At 39.2% G+C, this 10,772-nt stretch overlaps 1 protein-coding gene across 6 annotated transcripts in view; it reads left to right on the forward strand.

Annotated features, from left to right (window-relative positions):
• Positions 1–10,772, forward strand: part of PITPNM3 (PITPNM family member 3) — a 139,874-nt gene that overhangs the window by 120,530 nt on the left and 8,572 nt on the right. For all 6 annotated transcript variants that reach the window (XM_041126770.1, XM_041126771.1, XM_030027704.1 and 3 more), the window contains 4 exons: positions 495–643; positions 3,559–3,675; positions 4,352–4,468; positions 8,603–8,751. In XM_041126770.1, the coding sequence (XP_040982704.1) occupies positions 495–643; positions 3,559–3,675; positions 4,352–4,468; positions 8,603–8,751 (532 nt within the window). The remainder of the gene's footprint in view (positions 1–494; positions 644–3,558; positions 3,676–4,351; positions 4,469–8,602; positions 8,752–10,772) is intronic.

A 10,772-nucleotide genomic window follows, 5' to 3' on the forward strand; every position in this document is an offset into this window, starting at 1 on the left:
TTTCATACTAATAGGGGTTTAGAAGCATGTTCCAGGCATGAAGAAATACAGATAGATAAGATTTGTTACCCATAATTAAAAGTGCTATGAATTATTACATTGTCCTGTTATGGACTGTAGTCATATATAAATATTCCGTTCACTATTTGGGAAGCATTTGCAATTCTTATTCTATAACATGATCATAGAAGTACTAGTCTCACTGTACATTTTCTGTGGACCAGGAAGCAATGGGAATCATGCTGGGGTGATTTCTGCTTCCCCAAACTTGGACCCAATAGAACTGTTTAGATTGCAGACGTTTAAGTGATGATGCAGTCAGTGGAAACAATACTTTCATGTTTGATAGATATCTTTAACAGACTCTAAATGTCAAGATTAAAAAAGCAGAAGACTTCATTCAATTATCTAGCTTAAACATAAAAGACAGCAAGAGATTTATTAAGAAGATACCTTATGGAAATGTGATGCTATTTTGTTTGGTTTTTTTGTAGTTACTGCAAAGTGGTGGGGAACAAAACGAATAGATTATGCCTTGTATTGTCCAGATGTGCTGACAGCCTTTCCAACTGTGGCCCTGCCGCATCTCTTCCATGCCAGCTACTGGGAATCAACAGATGTTGTGGCCTTCATTTTAAGACAGGTCATTGATCTCTGTATTTTTTCGCTCTGCAACCAATAACATTGTGATCGTTAATTGCATATTCCAAGGGTGATCAGTCTTTTAATCTTTAGTTCAGTTAGATGGCTAACTGTGGTTGCATCACATACAATTGGAGGTAGGAATGACAGATGTGGATTTATTGGAGGGGTGAAGGGGACAGTGAGCCCACCATTAGCAAGGCTGGCTGGTATTCTTACTGCTGACTGTGTGGGAACAATGCACTGTCTTGCATACCTTACTCACCTCTTCCATGCCCCAGATAAGTATAACCCTGTATTATGTGTTAATTTCCTTCTGGTTTTGAAGGAATAGGCTATTTCCAGCCTTTCTTAATTATGTATTTCCCTACTAAATGTCAAATTATTAGCATACATTTGATAATAAACCAGCAGTTTGAAAGTAATACTCCCATAAGAAAATCAAGTCTCTCCTGTAACTATATGAGAGTATTTCAAGGCATTGTGTGCATTGTCTCCTCAGTATTTATTTCTGAGTCATATGATGGGTCTGTTGTTCCTACTATGTCAGTAATTTGACAGCAGCTCGCAGTGACTTAGGTATAATGCAGTGCTCTGACCTCTAGAGAAAGTGGTGAGGCTGAGAAATCTCACCTGGGGTAAAAAAAAAACATGAAGTGGTGTTCAAGTGAAACCTGCAGGATAAGTGTCTCTCCAAGAACCCAAAGTGACCCTCACCCGAAAGCCAGTCGCAAGCAGTTTAATCTGGATTAACCCAAGAATCAGGGTGGTTTTTATATCTAGTGAATGATGAAACAGCTGCTGCCAGGCAAACAGTAGAGAGAAAAATGCAGAAAACTGCACAGTGACTTTTTTTCATGAAATCAGTTTGGCAGATGTCAGTGTGCCTGCCTTTCTCGCAACTCCTTTTAGCTGGTCTCTTGAGTGTTAACTCCCTCCACCTCCTGCTCCCAGTGCTGGTGTCAATGATGTTAGCTCCCTGGAGGCTCACCTGGTATTTCCTGGGAATGGAAGCTCAGTGGCTGAGTTCCCTCCAGTGCAGAACTGTTGCTGAGTCATACTGTGCAATTGTATCGAGGCCCCATCTTTATACAGCAGTCTGTGAGTGGAGTGCACAGCATACAGTCTGACTGGTAACCAGACCACTTGCGGAGTTTTTGATTGCTGTTTTTAACTGATGAAATTCTAAGAGTCCTTCAACTTCTTGCTGTCCTTTCAGAGCATCCTTTAGTATATATGATTCCAGTCAAAATGTATCAGTAAGCAATGCAGAATTTTAAAAGCTAATTTAAAAAACTTTGTTTATAACTAGTGTCACCGTAATCAAGGCAAAGAAAAAGTTGCTAAAGAGCTTTTCCATGAACAAGAACAGTCTCTAAAACAGGAATCTTATTTGATGCTCATCTGAAAGTAGAGGAGAGGTTTCTACTGGAAGAGACAGGACGCAAATCCCTGTTTTTTCTGTTCAAGGGCAATTGTACATAGATGTTTCTCCTCTCCTTTGCAGCTCTCTTATAGCTCTTGTCATCTCATCTTCTCTCTCAGGATGTTTTTTGCCTTGAATCCATCAGAACATTCTCCCATCTTTCCTTTCAAATGCCTCCCTGAGCCCAGTTGTCTTAGCAATCATTTCTGCTTTATTCTACTTGTTATTTCTGTGCATTCATATCAAGTTGCATTGTTGTGTCTTACCTAGCCTTATATGTGCATCACAGCTTTTAGAATTTAATAAGCCCTTCAAGCATTTGGAACATGCCTGTAAAGCAATATGTGAGCTTACAGCACTACATAAAGGACTGGTTAGTTCCAGCATAGTCTGGATGTTCTGCCCTTGCTGGGGGTTAAGGTTAAGGCTAATGGCTCCTGAATGCCCTGTGGGCACATATATTTCCTGCACATGACCTCCAGTGAATAGAATTTATGCCAATTTGTTAAAAAGCACACTGACCCCTCAGCATTACTATGATTTGTTGCAAGCCAGCTGCTTTGCTAAGGCCGAATGCAACAGGATTTTACTCAAAGGACTTCATATAAGACATCTTTCAAAATGATTCTAGGCCACTCTTCCAGAGAGGGCACCCAGGGTGGAAAACTTCAGCACGGAAAACCAACTGTTCAACTTGAGTGACTTTCTGCTGGCTTGTGGGAGACAGACTAAGCTATGTCTCATTCAAAATGAAGTAGCCTCACGCTATCCATGATCCCAGGGTGCAACCCACAGATTTCAGTAAGACAGGGCTTGTGGTTTCAACTGAAACAGGGCATAATAACCCACAGATTCTGAAATCTGTGGGTTGTGTTCTGAAATCTTGAGTTGGACATGGAAGTTTCTTGGTAAGTGTGTGATATTTAGCTTGTAAGAATCTGTGGCTTGTATGACATATTAGGGTTCTGCATGTTCACAAGTTTACTAGCCACAAGCCAAATCCTGAGCCTATCACCTACCGCAGTAATATCCAAAAGGCGATAAGAACCATTCTGTCTGGATATATGTATAGAAAATCAGTACAGATGGAGTCAGAAATCTGACCTCTGCCCCATAAAGGACATGAAAAAATAATTCTGTGGTCTTAAGCTGCTTTACTGACTTTGAAGACTAAAGCAGACAATGTGATTGTCACTTGATACCATCCTAATGTTTTCACCATTTTCTCTGGAAGAATGTGCAAGCTCTGTTGTGAATGGAAAAGCAGTTCAAAAAGTACTTGAGATTAAGTGTTGGCCAACAGAGTGGAAGCAGTTTATTTGTCTATACAATTAATGTGAACATATGGCCTGTACCTCTTTCTACTTTCCTTGTGCTTTTGGCTCTGCAGTGTCATTCAGCTGGAGCAGCAGTGTACTTTCCTTTTCTTTGCCATGTACCAGGACTCCCCAGGCTACACGCTGTTTATTAAAATATTAATATAATTTCAGGTGATGAGGTATGAAAACGTAAATTTCAAGGAAAATGACAACCTGGATCCGGCAACACTAAGTCCATCCAATCCACGAGAAAAATGGCTACGCAAAAGGACACATGTCAAATTGAGAGTAAGTATAAATCTGTATATATGTGGCAGCTATAGAACTTGGGTTTGGGAGCAATTTAAATGGAGTTTGATCTCCCAAAGCATGAGTTTACATAACTGAATATTACTAAAGAGCTGAAAACTGCTAACATAATCCAGAGGCAAACAACAGTTAGGGAATAGGAACAATTTATTCTTGGTTTATTACTACATGTTGGGAGAAAGTGTATTTCTTTCTTTAAATAACAGAGGGGCCTTAAGTTTTAGTTAAGGAAAGAGGCTGTTCTTCTATTTTCTTATATGCTAGAAGAATCCATAACTCAAGAAAAAAATATTTTCTTCATTCTTCAGATGCCAGTTCAGTTAGAAATGTCAATTAAGATGCGTGTCTTGCACATAATCGTGTGAATCTATGGCACCACTTGAAGTGAAAGATAATTGGCATTCCCTTAAATGTTCTCACTTATTTGGTTGTCTTGAGCACTCTCACTAGGAAGTCTGTTCAGGAACTCACCATTACTGGAAACCTGGCTCCAGCTAAAATAGGAACGCAGTTTTGCCAGGTGCTCTAATGTGCACTGTGATGTACCTCAGACACCCTGTCCAGGACTGTGTTTCTGTGTCACTGTTAACATGAGAGACAGTAGCCTCATTACAAGAGCAAACACTACCCTTCCCACCTTCTGCTCTTATTTCAGAATGTGACTGCTAATCACCGAGCTAATGATGTCATTGCAGCAGAAGACGGTCCTCAGGTACTAGTTGGGCGCTTTATGTATGGACCTCTGGACATGGTAGCTTTAACAGGTGAAAAGGTAAAGTCTGAGTGATCAATTTCCTTACTTTTCTGAACCAGCTTTTACTAGAAACAGTTTTTGAATGTAGCACATGTATAGTACCAGAGAAAGCCTTACAGTGAGGGGAAGTATGTCACTAGCCCCCACCACTTCAGCAAAAATATGCTGTAAGTGGGCTTTCCTGATAGCTGACCTTTTTCCCAGCTTATCCTTCTTACATGATGCTGGCCATCTCCTCTGGTTAATGATGAGTGTGCTGTGCAGTGATTTCTGAACCTGTCATCCGATCGTACCACCTACTGGACACAATGAACTTTTTGAGCAAGGAGGAAAAATAATTTTATAGTGGTTGGCAAATCACTACAAGAAACATTTATATCCTCCTATCCAGGTAAGACAACTAGATAAAGGAATAAGGATTCTAGAGCCTAGGTGGCTGCCGTTTCTCTTACACATGGAAGAGTAAAGATTAGTTTTAGAATTTAAGTAGTAATGTGACACGATTGGAACTGTCACTCCTAAAGCTGCCTGCAGTAGCCAGGCTTACAGCTAACAAAGCCAAGCATTAAGTGAACACATTTGTTCATATTCATGGAGACTGTAAGATTTTTTTGTGGAAATTAACAAAGCAATGCTTCTGAGCTGAAGGTAAAACTGAAGCATGGAGGCTTCACTTGGCCTATTTTGTGGGTGCCCATTCTGCTAAGATGCAGCACTAACCTGATGCATCTAGGCATCAGCCTGCTGACAGCATGCCTTCTTTGGAGTGTATTTGCTAGTGCAAACGGCAGGGATGGATGTTTCTGGAACCATGTTTCTGATGACCATGCTTCTGTCACAGCTGGGCTTTTGTTAGTCAACTCCACAAGACATAAGTGATGTGCTGCTTCTAAGATTTTGTTGTAGAATTCAGCATAACCTGTGCTGATACACGTTGAACTGTCAATATAAGTTATGGTTATATTTTTAAGACCATCACTGCTTCAATCTTATTCCATATGGTTTGTAAAAAAACTTAAAGCAGCCCCATCACTTGAGCTTACATGCAAGACAGGATCACAGATTTTGTCTGATTTTGAAGATTTTAATCATAGCTCTTTACTAGCTTTTATAAATTTCTTCAATCTGATCACATTTTATTCATTGATAAGATTCTTCTGGCACAACGATGAATACCACCGTACCAGCTCCTAGGAAGACAGTTAACTCTATCCCAGCTGAAACCAGGACAGTAGGGCACCAAAGGGGTTCATAGTGGTCCTATGAAGAACACCGAAATTGTATGGTTCCAAGACTTAATAATTTCCTCTTTGTGCCATTTCTCAAATGTAAGTTCAAAACATCAGTTAAATGTATCTGAGTGTATTGGATTGCATCGGAGCTCTTCAATTAGATCTTAGTCAGGAAGACTGCAAATCAAAGCTGTGTAGGTAATGAATCTCCTGCCATGCATTATTTGTGCCTATATCCTGGCAATTCCTCAGGTCAAAAGTTGGACGCTCTTGTAACTGGTACAGCAGAAATTAGAAGAAACTGTTTTTACCACAAGACCATTGAATCTGTCAAAGGAAAGGCCATACCTCTCCCACCTTCCCTAGTGGGAATTAGAGTGGGGGAAGGATTTTTAGGTCAATTAGCAGTGTGGCGTGCAGACTTGAGCAGACCTGGAAGTGTTAGTTTGCGTATGACAGGTGAGCCTGATCTGCTCTGTCACATCATGGTGGTATTCTCAGCGGGCAGGAAATTTTCCCTGAACCTCATCTGCTTTGGGTGGCTCCTGTGGAGGCACAACAGAGTAGTGATAATGGGGATGAGGCCATCTGGTCAAGACAAGGAGACAGGAGCTTAAGCTTCTCTGAGAGTCTCTGACAATAGTATCCCTCATGCTCCCATGGGACTGGCCACCTAAGTAATCTCAGCTTCAGTCTGTTGACCTATTAGAAAATGTTAATTAACCTGAGGTGGGCTTGAGATGCCAGTTTTTACTGAGGCAAGCATCAGTCCTGGAAACTACCCTTGTTTTCCCAAGGAGTCCTAAAAGGGGCCTGTTGGGGTTTCTGCAGTTTTGTAGAGTGGATTCATTTTAGCCCTGGGTCTTTTACTGAGATGAATTTAGGCTAGTAAAAAAGACAAGATATTCAGTGTTTTAGTGTGCAAATGCAAACTACCTTGAAGATGCATTTCAGTGCTTTTCTTGAGGCCAGAGGTGTCTCTCTGGGATTTACTTAACCCATTATTTTCTGGGCATTATAGTCTAATGTTTTTCCTCCCTACATAGATGATTGTATGGTGGCTGGTTGCCTTGAAGTCATATTCCTATTTCAGAAGAATAGGGGTGAACAGTAAGCTGTGTTTCTGCAGTGGGTAAACAGATTCATATTATGCTTGGGTATTGAATAAAATCCTGTCATTAAAATCTCTTGAAAGAAATTGCTAAGTAAAAATGTTAAGATTATTACTAATTATTGCACTGGGGAGAATTCCATACTCAGTGATTAATTACTGATAGTTTTTATTCTAATTTTGAGGGATTTCAAAGCTAATAGAAATACTATCTGTATTTTATTTTTTTTTATGCTTGTATGTTGTTCCTCCAAGGATCTCAAGTAACTTTACATAAAATGCTATATTTTATAATCTCCTGATGTGGAAGGGGAAAACTGAGCCAGAACAGTTCAATGACCACAGTCAGCAGAATGCTGTTCTAGTAGCTTTCACATTGATATTGAAAAAAGAAAATGTTGATCTGAAAGGACTGTAGTTGTGCAGATTTTTCAGCATGCCCAATGCAAACTTAAAACTACTTTTCTGAACCACACATACACACACACACACACCCCGCCCCCACCTTTAATGGCTTGATGTGAGAAAATGTTTTAAATGGGAAGAATAGAAGGTAAGAACAGAATGGCTGAATAAAACAAAGTTAGAAGTATGATTCTCGAAAGAAGATATTTCTGTTCCTTGTTAGGTCTTGTATTCCTTTGCAGGTTGGAAGGAAGTTAGATTTTCCCCTAGCAAATCATAAAAATGTTTTCCTTGGCCCTCTCACTGGTAATGGTGCATCTGAAAGTTGGAAATTCAGAATCAGTTAGGGTACAAAGTGAACCTTTCTCCTACTTATACCATCCAAGACTTTAAAGAGGCGGTTGGTACACATCTGTATTCAAACTGTGAATTCACTTTGCAGTCAAAAAGCAGAAGAAAGGAGTAAACCCATTGTTTGATCCTGATAACACTTCTGGTTCAGCAATACCTGTAATTTCTTCCCTTGCACCAAAGCTTATCCCTTAGAAAAATTCATTTCTGAATTTCATCAGTTCAGAATAATTTTAGTGTTATTTATGGTTACATCCCAATGTCGTGGAACATAATGTCCAAGAAGAGCATATCTGCATAGTTATCAAGGTTATCGACACAAGTAGCATCATCTTGTAAGCTACTGGTGAATCTTGTAGAGTATTTGGCTGCATGTTGAGCACTGAAGAAATCCACATAAACCTTGTATGCCTAAGTTCTGTAAAAATTGAGTACAGAAGGAGAGCTTGGCAGATACCTCCCTCAGATTTACCAATGTACTTATTGCTCAAAAGTGCCAGTTCAAGTCAAAGTATTTAATACACTTTATGTTAATTTTGATGAAATATTTCAGTTGAAGAAAGACATATTGATGAAACCTTTTGAAAAAAAAAATCTTGATAATTTGAAGTGTTTAGGTTTTGCATTTGTAGGCAAGGTTATGGTTTGAGAAAGATTTCATTTTGCTAATAAGCAGATGAAATTTTCCATTTTGTAGGCTTCATATGCAAAAATGCATTATACACATGCAAGCTGAAATGATCTTTTTTCTAGTTTAGGGTTCCTGCCAAATTTCTGAGCTCTATACCCTCGTTTGACACCTGCAGTGCTAAGCTAAGTGCTTTAAATGATGAAGGCAATAAGGTCTTGTATTGTGTGTTAGGAAGCATTTTCTAATTGAGAGGACCCTCTGTGAAGTTTTTACTGAGTTTTGAAGTTCCTTCAAACTTCCTTGTAAGCTTTTAGTACAAGCCATAATTGGAGATACTAATGTGATCTGGGCTTGGCAGGCCTTGTAAATAGAGGGCATGTTGCCTACTATCACACTAGATGACTGTTTTGTTGTTTTTACAGGTTGATATCTTCATAATGACTGAGCCATCTTCGGGTAGGTGGGTGTACTTTGACACAGAGATATCCAACAGCAGTGGCCGGATATCCTACAACATACCCAAACAGAAGAGACTGAGAGTTGGTGTGTATCCCGTCAAAATGGTGGTCAGGTAATAGCTCCAAGCTGGAAGTACAGCTGTGGTGGGTTGCTGTGATCAGAAAGACACTGAGGTGTACAAGATTGAAGGAGGTGCAGAGGGAGATTTCGGTCAGTTAGTTATCTTTTCTTGGTCTTGTCACTGTGTTGTCAGCTTAGATTTGAAGCAGTGATCATCTGTTTACTGACCAGTTTGGAGGTGCCCAGCCCAATGGGTTTATCCTTACTGCAACACAAATCCTCAGTGAAGTTCAATTTAGGAGCTCTTGGTCTTGCAAAAATATGGGGATTGGATGACTGTAATCAGTCTTCTTGTGACAAGAATGTATGACTTGGGATATTTTGCAGCCTGTTCATTGGGGAAAAGACTGCTGAAATGTATAGCTTTGTGTTCTTCAGACTGATAAGAAGCTTTTCTCATTGAAACTAACAGTAGAGGATGTACCGCCTTGCTCTCAGCCACCTGTTTGTCTGTTGATGTCAGGCTGATCAAAAGTTACATTAATTCTGTACTCAAGACCATGTTTATTCTAAATTGGGGAAAAAAAACCCAACAAACAAAACCACCCTCCCCCAAACCCCAGTACATGAAAATAACAATTCATTGAAGTAAAATCAGTCAGCTCTCCTAGCTCTCCAGCATTTCTTAAAAATCTCTATGCTAAGTAAAGCATGAAGAATGAAGATGTGTGAAATAAATTTGTTGGCTTAGGTGCAGGACTTGGGTAGCTCTGCTTTTAAAAAATCTTATGTTTAATAAAAGCCTAGTTTGATTTAATACAGAGTTTTAGTTTAATATTGAACTTAGAATTAAATTGCCTAGCCACTTAGGAAGTAGCTTTACAGCTTCCCTCGAATCCCTACTTCAGAGGCTAAATCAGTGGGAGGAATTTAGCTGAAACAGAATGTGTTAATACCCACCAGTTAACCAAGTCCAAAGTCAATTTACAATCTTATGTAGTGCTAATTGAGGGGGAAGAAATGTTTTACCTCAGTGTAATAGACAGTTCAAGAAAAGAGAGTTACTTAAAAACTAATTAAGGAGTATTCAGAAGCTAAGCTCCCATGGGCTTTTAGACTGCAGGAGTAAGTTTCAAACAGGAATGAAAGAAATTGTCCTGTCTTTGGTCATTAAGCTGTGCACACATATTGTAAGAATCTTCATCACCAGACATAAATTTCTAGATCATAAAATAATCATCTTTCTAAATGAAAGAAGATGTGGTCTCCAGGTTACATTTTTTAGGGAATGTGAGGTCATGAGATGGTAAGAGCTTTGGATCGCTTTGTGCTTTAATGTCCAGACCTCTTGAGGAAAATACATCATGAGAAGATTGCATTTTGCATGCTTTTCCATGAGAAAAGCCACCTATGATTGCATTTATCTTTTGGTTTAGGATTGTTTTGGGGTGGGCTTCCCCCCCCCCCCCCCCCCACTTTTCTGGATTGACATTCCCATTGCAATTTGCAAGGATAGAGGGATGGGTAATGCTAGTATTACCAGCTGTTTAGCTAATGGAGAAAAGCTGATTTGTGTAAGTACATGCCAGTAAAAGGTGCATATCAATTCTTCCCTTGTAATTTTTAATAATTTGCAAGTAACTGTAGACTGCTGGAAAAAAAAATGTAGCTAATTTCTGTGTGCTGTGTGTGTATGTATGTGTGTGTGTGTGCATATATATATAGCATTCATGTCTTATATGTGTACATATATAGACATATATATATACATATAGATAGATAGCATGTTTGAGTACTTCAAGCTGGTTTGGGGCTTTTTTTCCTAGTTCTTTTAGATATTTATACACATGTGATTTCTTATTAAAGTCAGCTTCCAAATTTCTCTTTGGAAAGCTATTTCCTAAAAGTAAGTTTTAATTGTCCCACATAGGACTGAAATCAGAAGCCCTATTTGACAGCGATTTTTGAAGCTGTAGATCCAGACAGATCTAATTTCAGGTCTTAACTAGAACGTGCAGAAAATGCATTCCAACATTTTGCTTTTTAAATGTATTTATTGCTTTGACTCTTCAG

This window comes from Aquila chrysaetos, chromosome 10, assembly GCF_900496995.4.
Source record: "Aquila chrysaetos chrysaetos chromosome 10, bAquChr1.4, whole genome shotgun sequence".
Taxonomy (NCBI): domain Eukaryota; kingdom Metazoa; phylum Chordata; class Aves; order Accipitriformes; family Accipitridae; genus Aquila; species Aquila chrysaetos.